Source organism: Trichosporon asahii, assembly GCF_000293215.1.
Source record: "Trichosporon asahii var. asahii CBS 2479 unplaced genomic scaffold scaffold00075, whole genome shotgun sequence".
In the NCBI taxonomy this organism is placed as follows: Eukaryota; Fungi; Basidiomycota; class Tremellomycetes; order Trichosporonales; family Trichosporonaceae; genus Trichosporon; species Trichosporon asahii.
Window position 1 is genome coordinate 2172950 of NW_014040850.1, and position 25837 is coordinate 2198786.

General features: G+C 59.2%; 7 protein-coding genes across 7 annotated transcripts; 2 read left to right on the forward strand and 5 right to left on the reverse strand.

The window, feature by feature from the left end:
* Positions 1-42: 42 nt before the first annotated feature.
* A1Q1_06431 (uncharacterized protein) lies at positions 43-3008 on the reverse strand (the record flags this gene model as incomplete). Its single annotated transcript, XM_014321545.1, has 10 exons — positions 43-125; positions 376-496; positions 955-1255; positions 1370-1405; positions 1455-1503; positions 1541-1783; positions 2012-2221; positions 2393-2498; positions 2603-2942; positions 2986-3008. The coding sequence occupies 10 exons, from the start codon at positions 3006-3008 to the stop codon at positions 43-45; spliced, it is 1512 nt and encodes a 503-aa protein (XP_014177020.1).
* Positions 3009-3190: 182 nt separating this feature from the next.
* A1Q1_06432 (centromeric protein e (cenp-e protein)) lies at positions 3191-8277 on the forward strand (the record flags this gene model as incomplete). Its single annotated transcript, XM_014321546.1, has 9 exons — positions 3191-3297; positions 3451-3903; positions 3941-4101; positions 4164-4221; positions 4278-4296; positions 4346-4414; positions 4457-4591; positions 4634-5152; positions 5200-8277. 9 exons carry the CDS (start codon positions 3191-3193, stop codon positions 8275-8277), a joined length of 4599 nt encoding a protein of 1532 aa, XP_014177021.1.
* A 1323-nt stretch (positions 8278-9600) lies between these two features.
* A1Q1_06433 (DNA-3-methyladenine glycosidase) lies at positions 9601-11456 on the reverse strand (the record flags this gene model as incomplete). Its single annotated transcript, XM_014321547.1, has 3 exons — positions 9601-9892; positions 9936-10608; positions 10655-11456. The coding sequence occupies 3 exons, from the start codon at positions 11454-11456 to the stop codon at positions 9601-9603; spliced, it is 1767 nt and encodes a 588-aa protein (XP_014177022.1).
* Positions 11457-12218: 762 nt separating this feature from the next.
* Positions 12219-12611, reverse strand: A1Q1_06434 (uncharacterized protein; the record flags this gene model as incomplete). The annotated part of the gene is made up of 1 exon (XM_014321548.1): positions 12219-12611. One exon carries the CDS (start codon positions 12609-12611, stop codon positions 12219-12221), a length of 393 nt encoding a protein of 130 aa, XP_014177023.1.
* A 114-nt stretch (positions 12612-12725) lies between these two features.
* On the reverse strand, positions 12726-13892 carry A1Q1_06435 (uncharacterized protein; the record flags this gene model as incomplete). The annotated part of the gene is made up of 1 exon (XM_014321549.1): positions 12726-13892. The coding sequence occupies one exon, from the start codon at positions 13890-13892 to the stop codon at positions 12726-12728; it is 1167 nt and encodes a 388-aa protein (XP_014177024.1).
* A 3826-nt stretch (positions 13893-17718) lies between these two features.
* On the forward strand, positions 17719-19423 carry A1Q1_06436 (uncharacterized protein; the record flags this gene model as incomplete). Its single annotated transcript, XM_014321550.1, has 3 exons — positions 17719-17793; positions 18147-18344; positions 18866-19423. The coding sequence occupies 3 exons, from the start codon at positions 17719-17721 to the stop codon at positions 19421-19423; spliced, it is 831 nt and encodes a 276-aa protein (XP_014177025.1).
* A 928-nt stretch (positions 19424-20351) lies between these two features.
* On the reverse strand, positions 20352-25062 carry A1Q1_06437 (uncharacterized protein; the record flags this gene model as incomplete). Its single annotated transcript, XM_014321551.1, has 3 exons — positions 20352-24616; positions 24665-24887; positions 24955-25062. The coding sequence occupies 3 exons, from the start codon at positions 25060-25062 to the stop codon at positions 20352-20354; spliced, it is 4596 nt and encodes a 1531-aa protein (XP_014177026.1).
* Between the last annotated feature and the right edge of the window lie 775 nt (positions 25063-25837).

Consider the following 25837-nt stretch of genomic DNA (forward strand, 5'->3'; position numbering starts at 1 on the left):
GCAGAGGCGCGTCTCGATTCCACGCGCGTCGGCTCGCCCAATTCACAGAAGACGGTTATGCTCCCGGTCCCATGTCTCCATCACCTGAACATCGTCGCCTCGGTCGAGGCTTGTCAGGCTCGCACCTGCGGACCCAGTGGCCAGTGGCTCCCACACCCGCGCACGCAGCCGTTCCCAGCTTGCATGCCCGCAGGTCCCTTTGCATTCTCCGGCCCCAAACATGACCAGCAAAGGGGCGTGAAGGGGCACAGATCGCAATGGAACAGGGAAGATGACAGGGCACACACCGCACTGCGCTGCGCGCAATTCACCGCGCGACCCATCGGCGCCCATCACGAGGCGTTGAAATAAGAAAACACGATCCAAAACACATACCTTCAATCTCGTCGACGCGATCGCGCGTCTGATCCAGCATTTCATCGAAGCCTGGCTGCGACACGACCTCCTGCGCCGCACGCAGGATGATCATTGAGTCGGGGCGCACATCGTGGTGAACCTGTGAGGGTCAGCGCGTCTCGCTAGCGCGATACGAGGACAGTTCACACCGCCTGCGCTACACATCCAAGCGAGGACTTGAATGCAGCGCTACGGATGCGCTGAATGCGCTGCCTCCGCCCTAGTCGTGCGGCCATGCGGCGCGCAGACCAAGCGCAGGCAGCGCGCAAGGCAGAGCGCTCGCTCCAATGTGGAGCCGAAGAACTGAACTCTAAATCTCAGGCTTACGTCAATCGTGATGATCTGCACAGGTTCCGCGTCAGCGCGCTTTTTCCTTCTCAAAGTTTGTTCCGAGTGTTTCAACGCGGCGTGATGGTGTTGCGCTGCGGGGTGATGCGCTTACTGTGCCTGTGATGGCCATGTTGACATGACCGGTCAAGGGCACGCGTCACGGCACGCACCGCTCGCTGACCGCAGCACAACGGGCCGACGTTGCCCACTCCCACAGGTGCTACTTACATTGTCGTGGTCCAAGCCCTCGAAGAAGTCGGTGCGCGTCATGAGTCGTCGCGCATCGTCATATGTCACACGCGGCAGGTCGATGTCCGTGTTCAGCTCCTCCTCCGAGATCTCAGGTCGGTCCGAGTCATGAGCAGTGGAAGCCCTGTCGTCGGCAGGGGCTGGGGTCAGGTGGATCTCATCCAGGTCGAGGTTCTTCTCCGGGTCCTCCTCGAGCTTCTCAATCTCGCGGTTCAGGTGCTTCAAGGGAGCAGCCTCCTGCGCCATATGCCGCAGAAGCAGCCAGGAGCAACTCGACCACCTGGGAACAGGTTAGCTTAATTGTCACGCTTCACACATGAAACGACGGGTGTTTACTTTTGTTCGTCCCTGAGGAATCGTCAGCGAAGCTCTTCGTACGTCGGTGTCAACCTACATGACATCGTCGTCCATCTCTGGAATCAGACCGATCCTGGTTTCGTCAGCGTGTGCGCTTCATGACATTGTCACTCAGGACGCACTTTGACAGAAGCCAGCCCTTCTCCATCTTAACAAGCTCATCCGCCTCCTCTGGGACATTAGCTGCGGCACTTCCCTAGTAGCTCACTGATCATGTCACCGGCACGCGCGACACGGGTGATGTAGCTTGTTCGTCCACCAATGGTTTCGTAGACACGACGAAGCACGTTGTCATCCTCAATCTGGACCTGGTCGACCGACGTGTTATTCCGAAGAGAGAGGTAGAAGGCGCGCAGCTGGCGGAGAGCCTTGATCGCCTCCGTAGCCGACAAGTCGTAAACGGAGAGAATCCTCATGCGCGAACCGTTCTTCTTCAGCTTGTCGAGACACCCTGGTCGTCAGTTGTGTGACAAATCATTTGAACTTACAGAAGTCGTCGGTCGTGAACACCATTGTCATGATACCCTGTCACGTCAGTACATGCTGACCCAGCGAGCTCACAGCCTGAGCCCAGGCCTCAGCGCGCTGCTGGAGCTGGTACAGAATTGCGTGTCCCTCCTCGTTGTTGGGGAAAAGGTGAATGTCTGAGAGTTAGCGGGAGATGATCACCTGTCCTCACTGGTAAACGCCATGACGAGGGGTCGGCCGTGCTTCTTGGTGTACTTGATCGCCACCTTCTCAAGTTTAGTCATCGCACGCTCAACATCCAGCTGAGGACCTCCAGACCGGGGGTCAGCTCGCGAGAACAGAGATCCCTGCCAGTCCTCGAAGAAGTCAAAGTCGAGCGCCTTGCCGAGACGCAGACGGAAGACCTCCAGATCGGGGTGGGCTGAGTGTCAGTAACCGCACTCCACAAGTCCCACATACCCTCGCAAACCGACGCTCCCTCCGCATGCACAGAACGCATCGCGCTTCCCGTCAGCATCGCACCTCCCTTCGACTCACTCGAGGATCATCGTGCCCTTGCCCGTGCCCTTGGGACCGATCACAAGATAGTAACCTCCCTCCTTCTCGCCCCTGAAGATGGAATCGATGAGCTTCTGTTCGCGGCGAACGATGTGGCTAGACTGTGGCGACTTCGCAGAGGTGAGCTCCAGTGCAGGATCCTAGATGTCAATACCCCGGAGCAGTGCGCGCAATGCTCACATAACCTCCGGCAAATGCCCCTTCCACCTGTCCATCAGCAACTTGCACCAAGGTTTGAACCTACACGACGGAGAACATGGGCCTTGTACCACTGGAGATAGCCAATACCACCGGCAAACACGGCACCGAGACCGACAACCGTAGTGAGGGCCGCCTGGAAGCTCGGGCTGTGAGCCCATTCGTGATACCAAGAATCGTGCTTCTTCTCATCCTTGCCGCCCTTCTTGCCGTCCTTGTCATGCTTGCAGTTGGAGTCCAGATCATCAGATGGCATAACCGGAGGCTCAGGAACAATCGGCTGAGGCCACTGAGGAACATCGCCTCTGGTCGAGGACGGATGGAAGCGCCTGTTTAGCAGGAGGGTCTGTGCAGGCTGCCGGTGGAGGCGGGCTGCAAGGACCAGCCTGTGAGATGGTCAGCAGCTACCCGCAAAGCGACGAAACGCACCTGCTAGTCGGGGGTCGAATCATGCTGATCACTTTCCGGGGTCGAATACCTTGCGCCTGCGTCGGAGAGTGAAAAAAGTTGCTGTCGTTCACTGCTTTCCGGAGGTTCGTCGTAAGGTTCCCGAGGCGTGGACGTGATCGAGATCGCCCTCGCTTGCCGAGCGTGATGGGCCTTGGCCTGGAGCCCCGCTGATAATGTCCAGAAAATGAGGTGGGAAAAGGGCGGTGTTCTGGGATCTGCGGACCACGTTTCAGGTCCCTCATTCCGCCAGGGCAGGGCGGCTGGCTGGGTGACCGTGGCTGCGTTTCCTTGGTGTGTCATGAACCACAACAACAAAACAACAACGGAAGCACACCTTACACAACTCCGGTTCACACACTTCCACCAAACATCCAAACATTACTGAACTTTATCTCACATCAACACACCATCATCCCTCTGCTCCTTTCACCACTCGACATCCAGCAAGCCGAACGACAAGAATCCGCTCCTTGCAACCAACGTTGCGGAATCCGATCAAGCCCCTCGACAAACCCTGGACATTGGTCAATTTGAAGAGCCGCACAGTCTGGCCGTCCAGATGCCGTCCACTCCGCGAAGAGTCTCTTTGAAGCGTCAGAGAGACGGAGAGGCCCAAGATGCAGAGGAAGACATCAAGCCGCGAGTGAAGGGCGCCGCTAAGGTCGAGGGCCCTTCAACACCAAAGCGCAAGGTCGTCAACGCCATCGAGGGGACGACTCCGAGAACTATGAAGAAACGGGAGCCGCTCAATGCCAGATTAGCCAACGCCGCGGGCTCACCGTCCTCGACACCACCACGCAAACCTGTGGCTATCCCCGCTCCTGTAACGTCGGCTAGGAAGTCCGTCGCACCCAGAGCATCGATGGTCAACCAAGACAAGGTCGTCGTGTGTATGCGGTGCGTGACCAGCAGGGGACCAGATCTGACAATGCAGTATCAAGCCCACCAACTCTCGGTTCTCTACTAGGGCGTACGAGATCACTGACAATGCTTTGATTCTGTCTGATGCCCACCCCAACATCGTTCGTCGAGGCGGAAAGGCAGCGGGGAGGGACGCTGAGTACACCTACACCTTCGGTGAGCGTCCCGCGACTGGTGAGAGCTAACAGCAGACACCGTGCACCAGTACCCTCGTACAACGCCGGAGCTGTATGCAGACAAGGTGGCACCGATGGTTGAGAAGGCCATGGCTGGGTTCAATAGCACTGTCTTTGCGTGAGTTGCTTTGAGCCTGCCCAGTATCTGACCCAAAGCTATGGACAAACTGGAAGTGGAAAGTCCTACACCATGGTAAGTCACCAGTGACACATGTGCACGAAGTTCTGGCGCTAACAATTAGTCGGGAACGCCCTCGGAGCTCGGCATTATTCCGTGCGCGGTGGACGGCATCTTCGATGCCATCACAGCCGTGAGTATGATGGGGCCTGAAACGAGCTCGGCTGACTTTCAGGACACCGAGCGTGCTTTCCTGCTTCGTGTCTCCTACATCGAGATCTACAACGAATCGCTTCGTGACCTTCTGAATAACAGACGGGGGCCGTTCAATGGGGACGATGCTGTACAACCCCAGATTCGTACAGACAAGGTGAGGTACGGGCGATTGTAAGCGCTAACTTCGCAGGGCAAGGTTTACGTCGACCCTCTGGAGGAGGGCATCGTTTCCACCCCTCAGGACGTCGTTGACTTGCTGGAGCGGGGCAACCAGAATCGCAAGACCGGTGCCACAGACTGGAACGAGCGCTCTTCTCGATCACACGCTGTGTTCATGATCACGATCGAGTCACGCCCTCGTATAGGAGACGGGGAGGAGGACATTCGCGTCTCGCGACTGTCCCTCATTGACTTGGCCGGTTCCGAGAAGGCAGTCTCGGATGCCGAGCGTCGTGGCGAAGGCAAGCACATCAACCAAAGTCTTTTCGCTCTGCGTGAGGTTGTCCACAAACTCACTGAGAAGGGCAAGCGCGGCCACATCCCCTACCGCAACTCCAAGCTCACCCACCTCCTGGAGAACGTCCTGGGCGGAGATTCCAACATTTGCGTGATCTGCACCATGTCGGCCGACGAGGCACACTGTGCTGAGACCTTGGAAACGTTGAAGTTTGCCGGACGCTGCTCTCAGGTCGAAACCAAGGCCAGGAAGAACATTGTGAGTTCTCACAGCCGTGGAATCGGGACTAACGTGCCTAGCTGCAGTCTTCGGAGGGCGCCGTCATCAGGGCGAAGGACATGGAGATCGCGTCGCTCAAGCGCCAGCTCGAGAACCTCGGTCAGCAGCGCGCGGTCGAAAAGGATTCCTCCACCTCCTCAACCGAGCTTAGTGAGCTCGCTGAGTCGGTCGCGGAGCTTGAAGCACGCAAGGCCAAGCTGGCCCAGCAAATCTCGAAGCTCAATGGCGAGATTCTCACCAGCGAGCTGCCCCGCAGCAGCACTGGACTTCCCGCCTCCCCGCCCAAGAAGAAGCGACCTCGTATCTCTGACTTCACATCCACGTCTCAGGCTGCGAACCTAGGCATTGGTCTGGGAACCCCGAGCAAGCACATGGACCGCCGTGCCGTCTCGACCATGATCAGGGTTCCCGAGGAACGCTTCCAGGAGTTCCAGGATGAGCCTTCTCCCAAGGACGTTCAGCATTCGGTCATGATTGAGAAACTCGACCCTGAGAGAAACTTCGACCACGACGTCACCATCGCCTCGCTGAGACGCACTATCGCCACGAAGGAGGAAGCGATCTCGAAGCATGCCAATAGCCTTGCCGAGTTGCAGCCTCTTGCTGAGAAGCTGCCGGAGGTCGAATCTGAGTTGGAGGAGACGAAGGCGAGCCTGAACCGCATGGAGGCCGAGCATGCGAAGCAGCTGAAGGAGGCCATGGACCAGCTCGACGAGCTGCAGAAGACTCGGACGGAGCTCACGGAGAGCGTGGCTGAGAAGTCGAAGCAGGTCGAAGCCCTCGAGACTAGCGTCGCCGACCTCAAGAAGTCGCACTCTGATCTCTCCGCCGCAAACGCTGCTCAGCTCGCCAAGCTCTCTGCCGAGCTTGAAGCTGTCAAGGGCGAACGTGACGCCAAAGCTACTGAGCTGGAAAAGCTTGTCGCTGGACATGATAAGCAACTCGCCGACGCCAAGGCCGATGTTGATTCCCACCGCTCTCAGGTCGAGAAGCACGTTGAGCGCATTACAGCTCTGGAGCAAGCAGAGACGAAGCTCAAGGAGACTCTCGTCAAGGCTCAGAAGGACCACGAAGCGTCTATCGCGCAGTACTCTGCTGCTAAGGAGTCGGCCGACAAGACTGCGACCGAACTGGCCGAGCTGAAGGCTGAGAACGAGAAGAAGGAAGCCGACCACGCCGCCCAGCTTGGTGCAGCTTCTGAGGCTCATGAGAAGGTCTCGAGCGAGCTCTTGAACGCCAAGGAGATGCTTGGGAGCACATTCGAGCAGCTTGCCACGACCAAGGGCGAGTACGATCAACTGAAGAAGGAGCTCGATGAAGCCGCGGACTCGCATAAGAAAACATCGACCGAGCTTGGAAAGATCAAAGCGGCCCATGAGAAGCTTACCGCTGAGCTCGAGGAGGCGAAGAAGACAGCAACAGCTGATCTCGAAGCTGCCAACGCCTCTCTCGCAAAGGTCAAGGAGGAGCTGGCTTCCAAGACGGCTCAGCACGAGGGCTCGACAAAGGAGCTCGCTGAGAAGACGACGCAATTCGACAAGGCTTCCGAGGAGATTGCTGCCCTCCGAGACGGGGCCAGTGTGGCTGAGTCCATCAAAGCAGAGCTCGAAGAGCACAAGAGCTTGCTTGAGAAGGAAAAGGCAGAACGCGCAAAGCTTTCTGAGGAGCATGCTGTCGTCGTTACTCGAGCTGGGACCCTCACTTCCGACCTTGCAGCCTCGAAGAAGGCTCACGAGACGGAGGCTACAGCTCATGTGGAGACCAAGGCTGAACTTGAGAAGCAGAGAGAGCGTCTGGCCGAGCTCGAGAAGGAGCTTGCCACTGCCAGGGCCGAGGTCGCAGCTGAGAAGACCAAGTTTGCTGAGCAGACCGCAACGCTTGAGGCGCAGAGAAAGTCAGCCGAGGAGGCTGAGGCGCAGGTCAAGTCTCTGAAGGATGCGGCCAGCTCGAATGCGGACGAAATGTCGAGCAAGCTGGCCGAAGTCTCATCTAAGCTCGACGCCAGCACCAAGGCCGCTGAGGAGGCTGCCGCCGCGCTCAAGAGCAGCCAGGACGAGCACGCCGCCGCAACAGCAGCTCTGGAGGCGGAAAAGAAGGCGCGTGACACTGCCGACAAGGAGCTTGTGGAGGTCAAGGCGCAGCACATGTCGGCTGCCGGAGACCTCGTCGCCAACCTCACTGCCCTTAAGAAGGAGCTCGAGGAGGCCCGCGGACAACTCTCGAGCAAGACCGAGGAGCTTGATGGCGTCGCGACACAGCTCACGGCCGCCAAGGCCGCTCTCTCCAAGATCGAGAAGGAGGGTGCTGCTCAGCTCCGTGCTTTACAGGGCGAGCTCGACGCTGCCAAGGGCGACGTCAACGCCCAACGCTCGCGCGCTGACAAGCTCGCTCAGCAGCTCCTGGAGAAGGCTTGCACCTCGCCCTCGAAGGTGGCTGCCAACTCCAGCCGTGGCCTGCGCCGCGTCTCATCGGTTCCCTCCGGCCTGAGTGCGTCCGCACTGGGTGCTCTCCGCGGGACCGGAGACATGTCGACGCCGGACGTGGAGGGCTGGAAACGTAGCCACGCCACCGAAGAACTGCAACGCTTGGACAAGGTGGTGGTGCAGCAGAAGGCTATCATCGAGGAGCAGCGCGACAAGATCCGTCTGTGGACGGACGAGCTCCAGAAGCAGCGGGACGTTGTGCGTTTGCTCTCCGAGACGAACGCCAGCTCGTCCTTACCTCCGATTCCTGGCACGCCCTCGAAGGATGGGTTCGAGGAGCCGACGACGCCGTCAAAGTACGGCCAGTTGTCCACACCACGCAAGAGCCAGCTTCCGAGCACATTCACTGCGCGCAACCTGGCTCTCCCTTCCACACCCAGCCTGAACGCACCGAGCCCACTGCCCATGCACACGGGTCAAGTGTCCAACGCACTGCGTAAGGCGCGTCGCGTCACACTCGAGCGCGACATGGGCCGCCTCCAAGAGCGCGCCAAGGTCGCCAACATGAAGAACATGTTCGATTCGCCGTCGGCCGCTGGCGGACACGGCGACGATGAAAACAACAGCCCCCGTACGCCGGTCAAGACTCCCAGCACGAAGCGCAGAAGCTCAAGGCGCTAGTATCGCCATCTAACTGCGCGAACGGCGGACTCTGCTCCAAGCGCTAAGAACGCCTCCGGTGCGATCGCCACGCAAAGCTCGTCGAGCGCCACATCGCTTTCGACGAACGCATCGATCTCAGCAAGCTCGACCTCGACAAGCACGAGCACTGATGCGCGAACCGGCCTCTGAACATTGTATCTAGACACACGACCTGCATGCCATCTCCCTCTCGTACGCCACGCGCCAACTGTAGAAATGTCCTTGTTTATGCCTCGATCGGCCAATGTACATGCACCACATGATCCTGAACTCAATCATTGTTGCGGAGGGTTTCCCGAAGTAATGTGGAGAACCAAACATTGGACGATTCCCACTCCACCGACTGCATTGAGTAGCAGCTCAGAAGAATCATGTCAACACGCGGTGCCTCTACGAGAGAGAAGCTCAGCATTCCCTCGGCATGCGAAAGGCACGCCTCGCTGTGGAGTGGGACGGCATGTATCATGCATAGAGCAGGAGCGAGGAACAACATGCCCCGCTCTCAAGAGCGATCTCGTAGTGCTACCGACACGGTCCAGATCCTCTCCATCGGGCGCTAGCGTAACTGGCGCTAATGAAGTCTCGTGCATGCATCGCTTCCCACGCCGCCTTGAGGCTTTGGATACCTTTTGGATATATTTGGATGCCGGTCTTCGGCCCGGAGTCCCGGAAAACCGGGTTTCTGGATCTAGATGCCAGACGAGCTTGACGATCTGAACCGATGTGGACCGATGAGGAAGGTGCTGAGTGCGATGGTACATGTGTGGAGCATTCGCCGCCCGCGCCGCCCACGCCGCCCGACTCGACGCCACCGATCAATGATCAGTTGCAGCGTGTTTCCAGAATTCAAGCCCGGGGGTGGCTTGACTGCGCATCGCTTGGCGATGCCAGATCTTCAGCGGCCAGCTTGCTGGTACTGGTAGTGAGAAACGCATGCGTAGCCGCGCAATCGCGGGCAACACTACTCTGCGATCTGAATGATTGGGAACTACGGCTCGCGCGATCTGGCGTTGACTTGCATTACAAGACGGTTTACGCTACTTGTACATGTTTTGAAGTGCTTCGGACATCTCGGCGCTCTCGGCTCAGCATCGCCTGGACGAGGGTTGGTCTCAGTGCCGAGAGCGTGACGCCTCTTCTTCCCAGAGTACCTCTCCTGTTCGGTATGCGTTCACCCAGCTCTGCTTATCGCCTTGCCGCGTGATCATCGCCTCTGCTATCTGAACGGCATTCATATTGCTCCGTCTCGTCATCATGTTAAGCGCCATGCCACATCGTGACGATGACGCACGGCAAAATAGCTCACTTCTCGCCGGCCATGGCCCAAGTGAAGAACGTGCCGACCGAGCGGTATGGGCGCCAGTTCGCCGTCAGCGCCTCCATCTCCTCGGGCAGGAGGTACACGCCGCCCCTGCTGTTAGCATCGTTCCACTCGTCATCGAGCGATTGCGGCGGATAGATGGAGTGAACCACGGCATGTGAAGGCAGTGTCATGTTCCAACCGCCGATCGCGTCACACGTCACCTTCAGCGGCGGACAGGCTAGTCCGCCGACCCACTCGCGTCCGTGCACTGGAGCAAACGCACAGCTCGGCCTGCAGCACAACGCGGTGCATATTACCGCTCACGTGTACTCACTTGGCTTTCTTGCCCGCGAGGCGGGATCGCAACGTGCTGATGTCGAGTCCTGGTGGCAGTGGCGCTGCCTTCAGCGCATGCTCGGAACTCCAGTCAGGCGTAACGGCGATCAGGCTGTCGTCCTCAGCAGGCGGCAGGGAGGGATTTGTACTCGCGCTGGGAGTGACGGGAGGCGGTGCTGGCGTAGCAGGTAAGATACTGCTACCTGCGGGGCCATTCGCCGGTGTGGGCGTTGCAGGCTCGTTCAGCAACGTCGCGCTCGAACTGGCTGCTTCCAGGCTCCGTTTGTTCGGGGTGACCGGTGTGGCTGGGGGCTCCATGGCTCCCACTGAGGTTGTGTGTGTCAAGGCTGTTGGTGACTGGGGTTCAGCGGGCTCGCCAGGCGTCTTGCTAGGCGTAGCGGGGAGCGACTTGCGTGGCGTCGAGGAGAGCTTCGGAGGCGGCAGTGCGCCGTGAGCCGCGAGTACCCAGCGCAGAAGACCTTTTTGAACTCCCAAGTCGCCGACTGGCAGCACATCGCCGCGTCGCAGAGTGAAGATTAGGAACATGTCTACGGTCCACTTCCCAATACCCCTGACCGCCGTCAGGGCAGCGAGAACGTCCTCGTCCGGTGCGGTGAGGAGGGCCTCCGTCGAGAGGCGGCCGGCGGCGAAGTGTCCGGCCAGCTCGATCACTGGGAGTCAGCTATCCATCAAGGTGGCGCGAGCTGTGACACTAACCGTACTCGGACTTGCGTGTGCTGAAGCCGACGCCCTTCAGGTCAAGAATGTTTGACGCTGCAACCTGTTCTGGTGTCGGGAATGGCCAGTCTCCCCTCTCCTCTCCATCGACCGGACCGCAGAAGAACTCGATGAACCTCTTCGTGATGCTCCGCGCCGCCATCCACGACACCTGCTGCCCAATAATGCTCGTGACGAGTGAGCGGAACGGATCGTCCTTGTGTCCATTGCGTCCGTCGGGCCCCAGGAAGGGCTTGCACGGCACGCGCTCCGAGAGCTTGGCGAAGCGCGGGTCTGCGGCGGAGAGATGCGCGAGCGCCGTGGGCAAGTGAACAGCCGGCGGTGGTGTGTGCCGCGTCAGGGGCGGGATCGTGCCATCCTTCTTTCCCGCCTTCGGCTTCTTTGGGGTTGAGCCGGCTTCTTCTTTGGCAGAAGCATCTGATGCGGACACCTTGCGACGCTTCGCCGGCTTCGTCGGCGTTGTAGGGGTGCTATCCTCAACTTTGACAGAAGTGGGCAACGGCGCTCCGGATGCGCCGAACCCGTTAGCGGTCGCTGCCGCCACTCGTGCGGATCGTCGAGTTGTTCGGACTGAGGCCATTGCTGTGGTCAGAGGTCGTGCTCGCTGGAGGAGCATGCGGAGGTCGTCGAGGAAGGCACCCGCAACATCGTGATGAGTTGCCCAAGGGCCGGATGACGATGGTTGACTAACCCGCGCGGGGCACCACCTCCACCCCGTCTCCGAAGCCAGGGCAGAGGCTGGGGGATCGACAAGGCGGGCAACTTGGGTGGTCAAATACATCTATTCTGCGTTTGGCAGCAGGTTGCGAAACCCATTGCATTAGGACACATGGAAGACTTAGCTCTTCACCGCGAGCTGTGAGAGCGACAGCGGTCGTCGACTTATGCTCTTGCAGAATTACATTGCTTGCACACTATTAACCGTTGACTCTCGGACATCGGACGCCGCAACGCCGCGACCAGCATCACACCTCAATTGCTTGGCGGCAAGCTGCAGCCGCCCGAAATACAGCGTTACGAACCCAGCGCACCGGCGGTTACCACTGTCCGTAGAAATGCTGACGGCTTTCGTCGAGGCGTCGCAGGCTGTGAAGCGAAGATGGAAGCCCAGAAGCGAGGCTTGAAATCGACAGGCACGCAGGCACAGACAGGTACCCATCAACGAGTACGCATCCGGTGGATCCTGAGCTTCTCTGCTTGAATTGCCTGCGTCGCTCTTTCTCTGCTTCGCACGACATTGCCTGTTCCGCCCATGCTTACCACACAATTAGCTCATGCTCGGCTACGTACGTGTCCGTTGTGTGTCAGGTGTGCAGGAGCCCGGGGTGAGCCGCTGCTGTCCCAGTTGTTCGTGGCACACTCATACTTCACAAGCTCTGCTTTGCTTCTCTGACGGCGAGTATGAATGCTATCTGTGGCCGAGGCATGGGTGCAACCGCTCATCTCTGCATAATCTTGGCGTATGGCCAGGCCATATAGAGGGCAATTATAATTCAACTTCAAGGGAAAGTAGTGTCCATTCAAGCTGATTGTTCTATAGGACTTAGAGCTCGAACTTGGGCATGGGCTTGGCGCCAGGGGCGTCACACTTGCAGATGCACACGGTGCTGCTGGGGGCAGGGCCGGTGACGGTGGCAGTCTGGGTGACGGTGTTGGTAACGGTCTGAGCCGAGGGGGCAGGGGGGCACTCCGAAGCCGACGGGGAGGGACCGAAGTCGAGGGAGGGTTGGGGGGAGGAGTCGAAGGGGTGGCAGACGAGGTCGGGGGAGGAACCGAGGTCGAAGGGGGGTTGGGGGGAGGAGTCGAGGGAGTGGCAGTCGACGAAGAGTACCTCTCCTGTTCGGTATGCGTTCACCCAGCTCTGCTTATCGCCTTGCCGCGTGATCATCGCCTCTGCTATCTGAACGGCATTCATATTGCTCCGTCTCGTCATCATGTTAAGCGCCATGCCACATCGTGACGATGACGCACGGCAAAATAGCTCACTTCTCGCCGGCCATGGCCCAAGTGAAGAACGTGCCGACCGAGCGGTATGGGCGCCAGTTCGCCGTCAGCGCCTCCATCTCCTGGCAGTCGACGAAGGGATGGGGATGGGCTCGCCACCAGGCTTGGCCGAGAGGGTAACAGAGTACTGGCACGCGTTGGAGTCGGCGTTCGAGGTGTTGATGACAACCTCGACCTGCTCACCGGGGTTGGCCTCACCCTGGAGAGCACCGGAGGCCTGGCCCTTGTTGACAGTGACGGTGGACGTCTGGCCGGTAGCCTTGTTGGTGTAGGTGGCCTGGATGTTGACGGGGCTGTTCTGGGAGACAAGGTTGATGGCGAAGGTGAGCTGCTCGTGCTGGCTCTTGGGCGAGTAGGTGAAGGTGGCCTGGGCGTTCTTCGAGCAGAGGCCGAGGGTGGTGACGTCGTTGATGAGGGGACCACCCGACTCGCCAATGTCGTTACCGCCGCACTTGCCGTCGTTGTTGGTGAGACCGTTCTTGATAACCTGCTGGACAAACTCGCGCTGGGACTGCGAGTTCGAGATGATGGAAGCAGTACCGCCAGAGGCGAGGACGGCCTCGGAGATGCGCTGGTCGAGCTTGCCGCTCTCGCCCGACATGGCGTTGAGGCCGCCAGTGATAAGGTTGGTGATGCCGCCGAGGATGCCACCGATCAGGCCGCTGCCACCGCCCTTGTAGGGAGAGTTGGTGTGGCCCCAAGAAACACGGATACCCGCCTCCTTGGCCTTGTTGATCTGCTTGACAATACCGTCGGTGTTGCTGTCCAGGCCGTCGGTGAAAATGATGACGCCACCGCGGTTGCCGGGGTTGGCGGCGGCGACCTGCTCAATACCAGCAGTCAGGCCCTTGGCAATGTTGGTACCACCGCTGCTGTCAACGCCGTCGAGAGCCTTCTTGGCCTGCTCGTTGGCGTCGCCCTGGGGGTACTCGACCTTGGGCGTGGAGTCGAAGGAGACGACGGAGACAGTGTCGGCCTTGTTCTTGTCGGTCGCCTCGGACGCGGAGGTCAGGTAGTCGACGTGGTCCTTGCCACCGGCGATGCGGAGCTTCTCGTGGTCGGAGGTGGCAGTCGATCCAGACGAGTCGAGGATGATGCTGATCACGCGGCCAGGGTTGTCGCAGTTCTCGGGCTGGGAGTTGCCACGAGCCTCGAGCTGGGCCGGGGCCGCAAGCGCCACAGAGGCAAGAAGGGAGAGACCGAGGAACTTCATCGTCTCAACTAAAGAGCGTCGGTAAAGAACGTCGAGGTGTAAGAAACGAAGAGGGGGCTACAGCTGTTCCAGAATCGTGCAAGTGCCCTTCTTATATACTGCAACAAGAGTTTTCGGACCGCAGCGCGCGACGCGACGTGCTCCCAAACTCTGGGGTCATCGGTGACAAGCCCTCCGAGATCGGTACCGCGGGTTGATCGCGGGAGCTTGATTTCCCTCTTTCTCGTTGTTGCTATCTCCTCTCGTCTCAGTATCATCTCTGCTGATCTTTCGCCTCTCGTTTACATAGTTGATGCAACAAGTGGGTCAGATTGCAAAGGGTCATCGATATCTCTGACACTTGTGCCGGTTCATCGGCGAAAGAGTGCACGGCGTCGCGAAGTAAGGTATGGGTCGCAACTCTAATGGGCTACCCGTTGATGTCAAACCAAGTTAATGTGTCCGTGGCCCTGTAAGAACTGACACAGACATCGAAAACATACGCTCCGAACCGTGTTAGAGAGGGGCATGTTGTTCATCGCCAGCGGTGTCTGCGGCCACTCGCCTGTTGCTGCTCTCAGGGACCATGCTCAGAGTGGTCAGTCGTGGTATCTGGTACCTCCAGCCTAAAAGGTTGTGCTGAAACGGCACCCGACGGTCACCTAAGGGTACTCCGTGTCCAGACGTTTGGAACGGCGTCTAAGTGCCAACTCTCAAACGAAGCGGGTTGAGCGGGAAGAACATGACCCTCAGTCCGAGGGTCCGACACATTCTCGGGGCTCACCTCCATGCCGACGACCGCTGCCGAGCCACTTGCACGTTCGCCCCTCACGCAACAGTGATGGGCCCTCGTGTCAGATTTGAACGTTAAGCCATTAGACACAAGGTTCGGAGGGGTATACGTAGTGAAACCACATGGGCCAACGGGGCATCAAGCTTCGAGAAAGGCAGTAAGGAGCATGCATGATTGTCATTCAACATGCACGAAGGCGCGGCCTGCCGAGATACCCTTGCTGCTCCGTTTAGATTATGCTCACTGTCGCCGGCATTATGGCGGGAGTCGTATGCGCAGCAGATTAGGAAACCGTCCTTGGCCCCTTGTAGAAGAACCGCCAATCGCTAGCCAGATCTTCGAGTCTGAGCTCTCGAGAGCTGGCTACTAGGACCGATCTGCGTATAAGATCCCACTGGCGGGATCGGAGTACGGGCCGCTTCGCCGACTACTGCTCGGTCGGAGCGGTCAGCCTACCTGACTGTACGCGATGTACGAGATGCGGGACCACTTTGTGGGCTCGCAGGAGATCGGGAGCTCCGGGAGATATGTTGGTGTAGGATGAACCGGGGGAAATGCAGCAGCCATGGCATGAGACTAACGGTCGCGGCGGGCAGATCAGCGCCCTCTGCACCAGTCGGAGACACACCAAGGCACATAGCAGTCGGAGACACACCAAGGCACATAGGTACCTACATAGGCACAGCACCGAGACATCAACTCGTGAGACTGGGGCTCTGAGACACACACTCCCAGACCTTACTCATCGGGATCTGCAGTTGGCGCGCGCAAGGACACAAGGACGCAAGGACGGAGTGGCGGGGCCGTGAGTGCCGCCGATGCGCGCCGATGGGGTGGCGCTGTATCAGTGGGTGAGACAGGTGGTTGCGCCAAAACCCTCTCGGCGCCTCACTGCAGTGCACTATCGCTTGGGTGGTGGGTTTGGCCAGGTGAGATGGTCATGCGGGCGGCTGTGCACCACCAACACCACTGGCGCACTGGCGCATACCGCACTTGATCGCTGTAGCCTGTGAACCGCTGTACTGGTACATTGCTTGCGTCAATGGGAAGAGTGGTGTCACTCATACCTCCGTGCGCTCTGGCGTTGTCTCAAGTGGTGCACGCTCGGTACCACCGTAAGCCTCTCGTTAATATCGCCAATTCAGCCTGCGCCGGTCGAGCATCTCGTTAATGAAGCGCCGCAAGCAGGAGACTACATCATCAACTGACCGCTATAGCCAGATCGAGCGAAGCGCGTGGCATGTATGACATGCATCACGCGCTCACGTCGGCTGAATGTCATGCGCATCACAAGATATGCGAGGCGAGCAGGCGAATCGCCCGGATCGGACTAACGGCGTCCGCTATGCTCACCGCGCGGCGGCGTCATGAATGGTGATCTGGTGAAGGCTATCGCTACTCTAATGGGACGCGAAGAGGCTGTGATTCCCTCATTTCGATATAATGTGTTTTGGAACCGCGTGTAGCACGAGCTATACAAAGCGCATTAGGTCGGGATAAGAGCCGCCAGGCGTCGCGGTTTCGTATGACAACAATGACGAGCGAGGTTAGACCGATGCAGGATCGCAGGAGGGAAGGCGAACTGCACTAGGGCACACGGCCTGAGGTGTGCGGTATGCTGTAATGGGCCGTTAGGCAACGGTGCGACGGGTGAATGGGTGACGCATGATCACAGCAGGTTGCCGGTCAGAGTAGTGTGTCTCAGCATCCAACGCGGTGCAAACGACTGCGGGCGGAGCACTCCGCCAGAGGATGCAAGTCCAGTCAACCAGCCTAGCATCGATAGCCTGATCTCGCCTGTCGCGACGCTGACGACGGATCGAATCGACCCGGGCCGGGCCTTGCGTCCATTAGCCAGTTTGGGTCAACTGTCGCCACCCGGCACACAGCCAGATCAGCCAGATGCAGCCAGGCTCCAGCTTCCAGCTCAGGGCCCGCAAGGATCCTCATTGACCGCTCAGGACGGTTCAGGACTTTGTCAGGGTGGCGCGAACTCTGGAGCTCTGGGCCTTGCTCGTTTCTGTATGCTCCGCATAGCCGGCGGTAGCCTCGCCGGCCAACCCAGCCCTGGTTCGCAGTCGCAGTCGGTGCACGCGCGCATCCAGCACACGCTATGTACTGCACTAGCATCCACTTCGCTGCTCATCCGCTCACAGCGCTTACAACGCACTCCCGCGTTAAAGCAAGTCGCTCGCCGACATTGCTTTGTTCTTTCTCTCATCACCACCCCGTCGTGTCGAGTGCGCACGCACACGACACTCTCCAGACTTGTGTCGCCTCACACCCCTCACCACTCTTGTCCTTTATTACCACCACCGCAGCTGGCCTTCCCTCCGCCGCTGATCTTCCTCCTCGACCCACCGATCTACGTCTGCTTCAGCCGACACCTCCTCCCATTCTCAACGCTCACGACGATCAACAGTCCGAGACTCGAGTGCGTCAGTCAGCGATCAGATCGACCTCGACTTTCAGGATACACGATTCGAAGTCACTTCTTCGCCCCTCTCACGCGACCGCCTGATCAGCACCCTTACCATCAGTTCATCTGCTGCCGCTGTACCAAGTGCCTGGGCGACATGACTGCGACATTGACGACCCTGTCAACGTCTTTCAGCAAGCTGACGAGATGGTTGACCCCCACACCCCCGACCTCCCCGCCCCTACTCCATCACAAGCTGGCGGCGGATGATGCCTACGGTCCCGACGGATCTGTCCGGAATTACTGCCCGAATTGCGGCGTGTACTGGCCCACTGATGAGGTGAGTTCCCCACCGTCTTCCCTGCCGCGGCTTCGACCCAGTCCCCAGGTTGGGCAAGTGCATGGGCGTGGCAAACGTTGTGGCAGCCTTGTGTGCATGGACTGGACGGCACAACCAGTGTGACATAACCAAACACGAGGCAGACTGCCAACTGGCATGCACGCGGTGTGGTGATGGGTTATTGTTCAGCCGCGAACCGGCCACAACATGACCGACCAAGGGTGTTGGCATGACGCGCAACGCAGGGTGACAAACCCTAAACATCCCAAGAAACACTACTGACATTAAGGTGGCGATGTATTCGCTCGAGACGGTTTACGAACTCGAGAAGCTGCAGGCCCTCGGCAACAGAGCCTTCAACCGGTATAAGGTGAGTTGATCTCCATTGTTGTGCTGGCGCGCCCCTTGTCTGTGCTCGTGCCCTTGTCCCTCTGCCCTCAATGTGGCGGTGTGCGTGTGTGCATCCCGTGTTCGGCGCTGGTGTGTGCCGATTCCAGGCTCTATCACCTGCAAGCGGGCTAGCTGCCTGTGGCCATGCATGGCAGGCGTGTCGGCGCATCGGCGTATCCAGCGTCAGCGGCAACGCCCGCATGTAAGCAAGACAATGGAATGACTTGGGCATGGACCGATGGCCGTCGATCGTGACAGTCCATGGCAAACTAAGGGGATGGGACTAGGACAATAGCGCGACACAGTCACCCGCGACTCATTACTGACTCGCAGGCTGAGCGTCTCATTCTGCTCCGGGATCTGTACGACGGTACAGGAAGCGCTCCGAAGGCATGCTCGCGAAGCATGTCAAACGTCATTGCGCCGGTTCGACAATGGTCTCGCGATCGCATCCTGAAGGTGCGCTCTCGCGTCCACCGCACTCTTGACGTGCAACAAGAGCAAGTCAACAGTGATATTGAAGCTCTCAAGGTGAGTTGGTTCTTCGCTTCCCTGGCTTCTGGTGGCCTTGCCGCACAATCCGCCCTCTATCCCCCGCATACCTTCCGACGAGTCTGTCTCCATTTGTCATCGATCCACCTGCATATGGCCTATGCTGCTCGCCTTCGCTGCTGGCCCATGCAGGCCAACTGCCGGTTACGATATTGCGCGGCTCGCGTGATGCAACCTGGTGCGCTAGTGCGACATAGCGTGTGTCTAGCGTGGGCCGCGTTTCGGAAGCACGGCTATCGGTTCTTCACTGTGCCAGAGCTATGAAACCGGCGACGCTGCCGTCTGTATTTGCGGTGGCGGGCATCTCATCGTCGCCGACTGCAAGTGGGCTAGCTCGCGGTACATTCCCCATGCTTCGTTATCTCGAAACAGTTGGGGGGAGGATACCGCCGAGTTGCGCCGCATCATGCTCGGGTGGCAAAGTGGCGTCGTGGCTAATGAACGCCCCCTCTTTGCGTCCTCATTCCCCATAATCACGAACTTAAGCTGACACCCCCCAGCGCAAGATCATCTGTGATATCCACGGACACGGCTTCAGCGCTCTGACGGCGTGGGACGACTACCTGTCCTCCCGCAAGCACTGGTCCGGATCCGAGCTGCGCGACCTCGAGCACTCGACCGACGACCTGCAGCGCGGCTGGGTCATGTTCGTTTCGATCCTGGACGACGCCGAGGCCAAGCAGGCCGCGGCAGCCAAGCCCGTCGAGCTCTCCGAGGACCTGACGGACGAGCCCGAATCGCTGCCTTCGTCGTCCCAGTCCTCTCCATCAGACGAGCTCTCCTCGTATCCCGTTCCTTCGCTTCCTTCGCGATATGCTCGGAGTCCACAATCAAGTGGCGAGCAGGGAATGTTCCAGTCCGCCCAGTCGACCTCGCGGAATCACAAGCACAGCAAGGGCCGCCACAGCACCAGCTCGGCACGTAGTCCGAGTCCCCCCGTCCAGGGCGAGAATGAGGACGACCGTGTCGTCGCCTGCCTTCTCGCCCGGAATACAAGGAGCTGGATGCCGCGCACGCCGCGCCGTCGCTCCAGTCGCGAGAGCGACTATAGCTACTGAGCTTGGGCTGCCGGACGGAATCGGAGGAGGAGCAGGGGAGGCAGGAGAGGAGCGAGAGAGAAGAGAGGAGGAGAGGAGAGAAGAAGGGGAGGAGAGCGCCGGGGCTACCCATCGACCCAACCTGTTGCTGGTCACCCTTTTACCCAGTATTCCAATACCGCGACATCCACAATACCCCCGATATACTACGCCTGGGCCCGTTGCCAAGCAGACACTATAATGCCCCTTCGAACAGCAGTAAGGCCTCGTCGCAAGCGACTATGCAGGCTGCTACTGTTCGACTGTTCGACTTTTGTTTTCAATTTGTTCATCAACCAACCTCACTTAACGTCGATCTCTTACTGGACCGACGAACAATGCCATATACTCTATGCTCTCTCAAGTTATTCTAGTTGTAGTAGTTCTTTGTTGTATTACAATGCAAGATACATTTCGACAGTATACTATCGACAACTTGACTGGCTCGGGACTTGGTTGCACTTCAGACTAAAACTCGGACGCGGGCGTGGTACGCGGTACTCATTCCGTCCGGGTGTTGTTGCAGCTCGGGATCGGTATCGCGGCTTCGTGTTGGAGACCGCCACTCGCTGCTGTATCGCCACACATCACGACTAAGGGAGACTCGGAAGACATTGACTATGACAACGGACATGCGGCATGCTGGGACATGTGGATGCTGGTGAGGGGGCAGTTGTGGGGTAAGAGTTGTAGTTGACAAGGGTGAGGTGGCTCGTTGGCGCGCCTGGTGGTCATGGGTTCACGGGGTGAGGAAGGGGCGTCTTGGCTCAGGCGAGTACAGCGTGCGGACGCTTACGCACCGGGCAGAGCGTACGGAGCGGGCAGGACTGACGCCGCACACCACGTCGAAATCATTTTCAGCGGCTGAGAAGACCTGGATCCCGGGCTCGCTCGAGGCTTGCTATGCTCCCTAAGCGCCCAAGCCTGGCAGATTGGATAACTGCTCCCTCTCCTTGTTCCGGACACTCGGCGACTCACTCGCCTTGCGGATCGGGACGAGGGGACTGCCCGGCCCGCCGGGAAGGCCTGCGCCGAGACTCTCCGGCGTCGTGTGGCTCAGCGGGGCACTAACCCGCCTGGGCGTCTCGGGACTGGGCGCGCCCAGCCCCAGCTCGGAGCTGAAGAGGGGTAAGGAGGCGCGGGGCCGACTCGGGGTGCGGATGTCGCGCCCGGAGATGCCTGAGATCGAGGACGAGACGGTCGAGCGCGCCGAGGAGAAGGTGCGGTATCGCCTTGCTGCGGAGAGGGAGGAGGACGTGAGCGCGATGGGCGACGTGCTCAGGTCCGTGACGCGGCTGGGAGTTTGAGGTTCCTCTACTTCTGGTAGTTCGGGCACGTCGCCGAGCTGATCCGCACATCGGTCAATGAGGTAGCGCCCGAGCTCGACCCATCCACCACCGACACGGACCATGACCGTGCGCGATCGAAGGATACGGCAGAAACATAGCCGCGCTTTCGGTCCCGTGCCGATCCAGTATCGGCCCGATTCGTCGTGCCACTTGTCCGAGTCCTTATCGCCCGCAGCGACGACAGAGATGTTGACATCGAGGGTGTCGAGGACCTGCCGCACGGCAGCGTCTAGCTTGTTGATGTTTCGAGGAGCGGGCTTTGGCCGGGGCCCAGGAGCCAGAGACTTGCGTGGTCGGCGTGGTGGCCGCTCATAGACCTTGTCCTGGCCCTGTTCAACAGCTGCTAACGAGGAGCCGCTGTTAGAGCGAGACAGACGGAAGGGCTGAGGCACAGTCGTAGTGATCCTGGACCGGGCAGGACTAGGCGAGGGAATTGGCGGTGCGCTCTTGCGTGCCCGGCGGGGTGCCGGTGACTCTTGAGGACGGGGCGACGGAGCTCCACCAGACGCAAATCTACTGCGGATGGAGTGCGCCCTTGACGACGGACCGGGACCGGTGCTGGCGAAGGAGTACGTGCTGCGCGATGCGGAGGAGACACGCCTTCGGGCCAACCCTGGCTCCGGAGTCCGCGCAGTGCTGTCAGAGTCAACGACGGAAGAGGACACCACAGACGACGATATCGCACCCGGTGGCGCTGCCTCGCCATCGGCCATTCCGCGCAGATCGGCCCATGCGCGGGCAATGCGCTGCCTCTCCGTCTTGACTCGGATGTCACTGGCGTGAGGCTCAGACACAGCGTGCAGCGCCTTGACCGCGGAAGCGGCTTCGTCTCTCAGCTTCTTGCACGTCGAGGCGTTTCCCGAATCCAGGCCATCGAGAAGTTTGCTAAACGCCTTGTCACAGGCAGCGACGGCGTCTCCGACGGACGCTAGGCCCCCGAGGTCGGGGACTAGCGCTCCTTGGCGGTTGACCTCGTCCAGCAGACGGGCCATGTCCGGACTCTGATTCGGATCCTTCTTCGCCAGCGCTCGAGCATTGTTCGAGATCGAGGCAAACGTTGCCGTCAGAGACTTTGCAACATGGGTGCTGGGAAGGCGGCGATGCTTTGGAGTCTTCTTCAGCGACTCAGGCGTGGGATGGACGATAGCCTCCAGCTCTAGAGCACCGAGCTTGTCGGACAAAGCCTTGATGTTACGGGTCTGGCTCGTGTTGAGCTTGGGGGTCGAAGGAGCCTCCGGAGCGGGTGCAGCGGCGGCATTCGCGCGGGTCTCAGCTGCCAACTCGCTCTCAAGGACAAACTGATCGACCTCCGTGCGCAGCTCCTCAGCGGCAGCAATGGCATTGAGACCCTCTTCGCGGGCATCGTCGGCAGAGGAGAAGACATCGGCAGCCCGCTGAATGTTGACACTGCTATGAGCGTCTGCACTCAAGGCCTCATTGAGATCGCCAATCGCCTCCTGGACGTCCTTTGTAGGATCCGTCAGCTTGCCGAGGGCAGAGCTTTGAATCTCCTTGGCAAGATCCAAAACGGCATCTTCGTCGGCGTTGCGAGCTCCGGCAACCTCTCCTCGGAGCGAGTCGATTACGCCCCGCAGAGTAGCCGAGTGGGTTGATAGGGTTGCGGTAGCATCCTTCACGGGTCCCGTCCAGCACTTGAACGCGATCTCCTCAGAAGCTGCGAGCAGATGAGTCAAGGCAGCTGTGACGCGTGACGATTGTCGGTTGATCTCGGATCGGACACTGTCATCGAGCATTTCGAGATCGATCATTGTTGTCTCGTCCACATCAAAGTCGCGTTCTGTTCCGACAGGTGTTAATGGAGGCGTCAACGGGCCCGACGAGGGCCGGCGAGGAGTGGCAAAGCCAGATGAGTTGCCAGAGACGAGTGGAACGCGCCTGGCGATCCCATCACTCCATTCAGTGACGATGATCTTGATGTTTGCGATGTTGTCGAGGGCGTCGTTGATACTGTCGTTTGATGCTGAAATCGCATCCCGAGCTGAATCGAGCGTCACGAGGTGCTCAGCCGCCTCACTGCTGACGGAAGCCACAGCTTTCGCCTGGCGCGTGACCCTTGAAAGAATGCCCAGATCGCGTCGCGCAGCATCGATGCCCTCCAGGTTCGCCGTCGATGCCTCTTTCAGCGGCATGGTGACAGGTAGACGGTTGCCGATGATTGCCTCGAGCCTTGAGAGTTCTTCTCCAGCACCTTCAGCTTGTCGAACTATCGTCTGAAGTTCGTCATCCAGATCCTCATATTTGGCAGACACAGAAGTGCGGGACGACCACGCTGCCCGATTGACAGCTCCGATAAGCTTCTTCCTCAGCTCCTCCACGTCGCTTGAAACGTCAGAGTTGTCTCTTCGGACGCCGAGAATGATAGGGAGCGCTTCGTGGTCGGTCTTGACGCTGCTCGCGAGGTTGGCACACCGTCGAGCGACGTCTATGAGGTCGGACGCGTCATCATTCACGATGGTTCCAAGATCATCCGGAACACCAGTGTCAGGTGCGAGCTTCTTGACGGCCATCGGAGGCTGCAAGGCCTTGCGGTACTGCATCAGAGCCAACGTCGTAGCCTCTTGGGTATCGGACGCTGCTCGCACCAGCAAGTCCCCGCTGTCGATCCAGTCTGGCACTGCCGCCAGCCAGCCGGCATGAGTTTCACCGTTCCTGGCGACGTCCTCCAGAGATGGCCGAGGCGCATCGGCAACCCCCTGCTCGAACCTGAGAAGCGTCTGATGCAGTTGGTGACGAAGAGTCTTGACTCTATTTTGCTGCGCTTGTAGTGATTCCCGCGCTTTCAAAAGCGAGCTGTAAAATGTAAGGGCCTTCCTGGCGATGTCCAGCTCATCCTGCGCTTCTTTTCGGACTGCCCGTAACACGCTCTCAATGTCCTTGTTATGCTGGTCTTTGGTAGGGAAGGAAGCATGGGTCGGTCGAGGGAATGTGTCGTCGATTTCTGCCGGAAGAATGTCTGAGGCTTCCTTAAACAGTTGGTTCAGTTCGGCATGCGTGAAACTCGAGGCAGGTTCCGCCAGGGCGAGCTCGATCTTGGTCAAGAACTGGCCGGCGAGATGGCGAGAATGGTTACAGGCGACGTAGTACTCGTGAGCCTTCTTCGACTGCCCTTCAAACAGAGAGCACCAAGTCACACGCTCTCCGATGTCCTTCGCATCTTCCTCCAGTGATTCCTGGATTTCGATAAACGCTTCTGGCACTGCACCTTTCCGCCGGTTGGCCTCGTCCTCCATCGGCCCCTCGATTCCTCCGAGCTCCTTCATTCGACCAGCCGCATCGATCATTCTGTCAAGAACGGTGCTTGCCCGCTTGACGAGGTTGAAAGCATAGTTGCGATGTCGTGTTTGAAGACCCACGAGCTGAGACCGCAGGATCGAGATGTGGAGAGCCGACTTTGAGGCGCTGCGCACAGGCGATGGGGTCAGCTGCCTCATGGGGCTCACGCCCACAGCGGCATTCGATCCAGCAGGGGTCTGGAGCAGGGCGTCGGTTAATGATGATCCCTGCGATGATGATGATGCTTTCGATGGGACGGGGGCCTTGAGGTTCGAACGGCTGTCGAGCGCCGGAGCGCCCGGCATCCACGCTTGGGCCACTTCCACCACATGATCGATGTCGAACTTGACACTGGCTGACTCGCGGGTCGCTTCAAATCGCAAGTCGTCCCACTGCAGTCTCAACGCGGTGAGCTCGAGAAGCGCTTCTCTGTCACGCAGCAGAGTGTGGAGGTGGTCGATGATAACGATGAGCTCCAGGGTAACCTCGACGAGATCTGTCGATGGCTGAGTGAGAGGCATACGCGTCAGAACTGCTGTGTCAGTTCCCGGCGATCTGTGAGGCTGTTGATGCGACGTACCTCGTGTCTTCTGCTTCATGCGCTCCATGTCGCCGTCGTCGAACCGGTTGACCTCATCCTCGAGCGCGTTTCTCTCGTTCTGCCATGCTGCGAGTTGCGCACGATCGGGTAGCCGCCATTCGGATTTGTCGGCGCCTGCACGCACGTAGCCAGAGGTGCTCTTGGAGTCGGCGACGAGGTATGGATGCACAAAGGGATAGACGCGAGGCAATGCCTTGAGTGACTGAGCATCAGTGAGCCAGACGGTTCTCCCTGACGGATGCTTGGTGGTGCTTGGCGTGTGAACGTACCTCGAGCTTCCCTTCAAACCAGTTGCGCTTGTCGATGAATGCCAGTAGCTCCTGCTGGTCCGCGAAGGAGAGGTCTTGCGTTGGGCCCGTCGAGCGGTTCAGAGACATGGTGTTCACAGGTGGGTTCTAATACGACATCGGACGGCGGGTGGTGTGTGAGGTCGGTGGAGAAGTGGGTTAAGCTCGAGGAGGGTCGTCTCGAAAGGAAGGTGTCGTGTTGGGAATGGGGAAGGATGGGAAGGACCGCCGTGGTGGATGCTCTTAAGAGGAGGGGAGACGTGAAATGGATGGATGAGAAGAAGAAGGAAAAGGGGGGAGAGGGAGAAGGGGAGGCGGAGAAGGAGACGGAGGTGTCAAAGATGTCTTGAGAGTGCGAGACGAGCCGAACGCAAGACAAGGCAACGCGGTGCGCGGTGCAATGACAAGAAATGACGAAGTTGCTATGGCCCTCAGGAGCGGGTCCGCGGTCTGGCGGTCAGATGCGGCCACCGCTGCCAGATGTGCGACCCGGTGCCAAATGAGGTTACCGTGCCTGACGCACTGTAGGCCAGATTTCTATAGTCGGTCCAAGATCTCCATTACAGCGTGCCTGGGGAGATTAGAGTGTGCCCAAGTCTAACGTAAATGAGACCCTTAGCGACCGTGTTTCCCCTGCAGTCTCAGTATCGCAGCGCATACCCCCAGCCATACCCAGCCACGGTGAGCACCGGCCCTCCATCCACATCGCAGACGCGCGCGCTCCTGGCTCTCATGCCTTCCCTCCCTTGGCCCTCAAGCCCCTGGGCCAGAATCATCACCTCAGCAAGCAGCATGGCCACCGGAGAGTAATCGTCATGCCGACTGCTCACTGGACCTCCACCTCCATCCTGCCGATTTCAGTCCA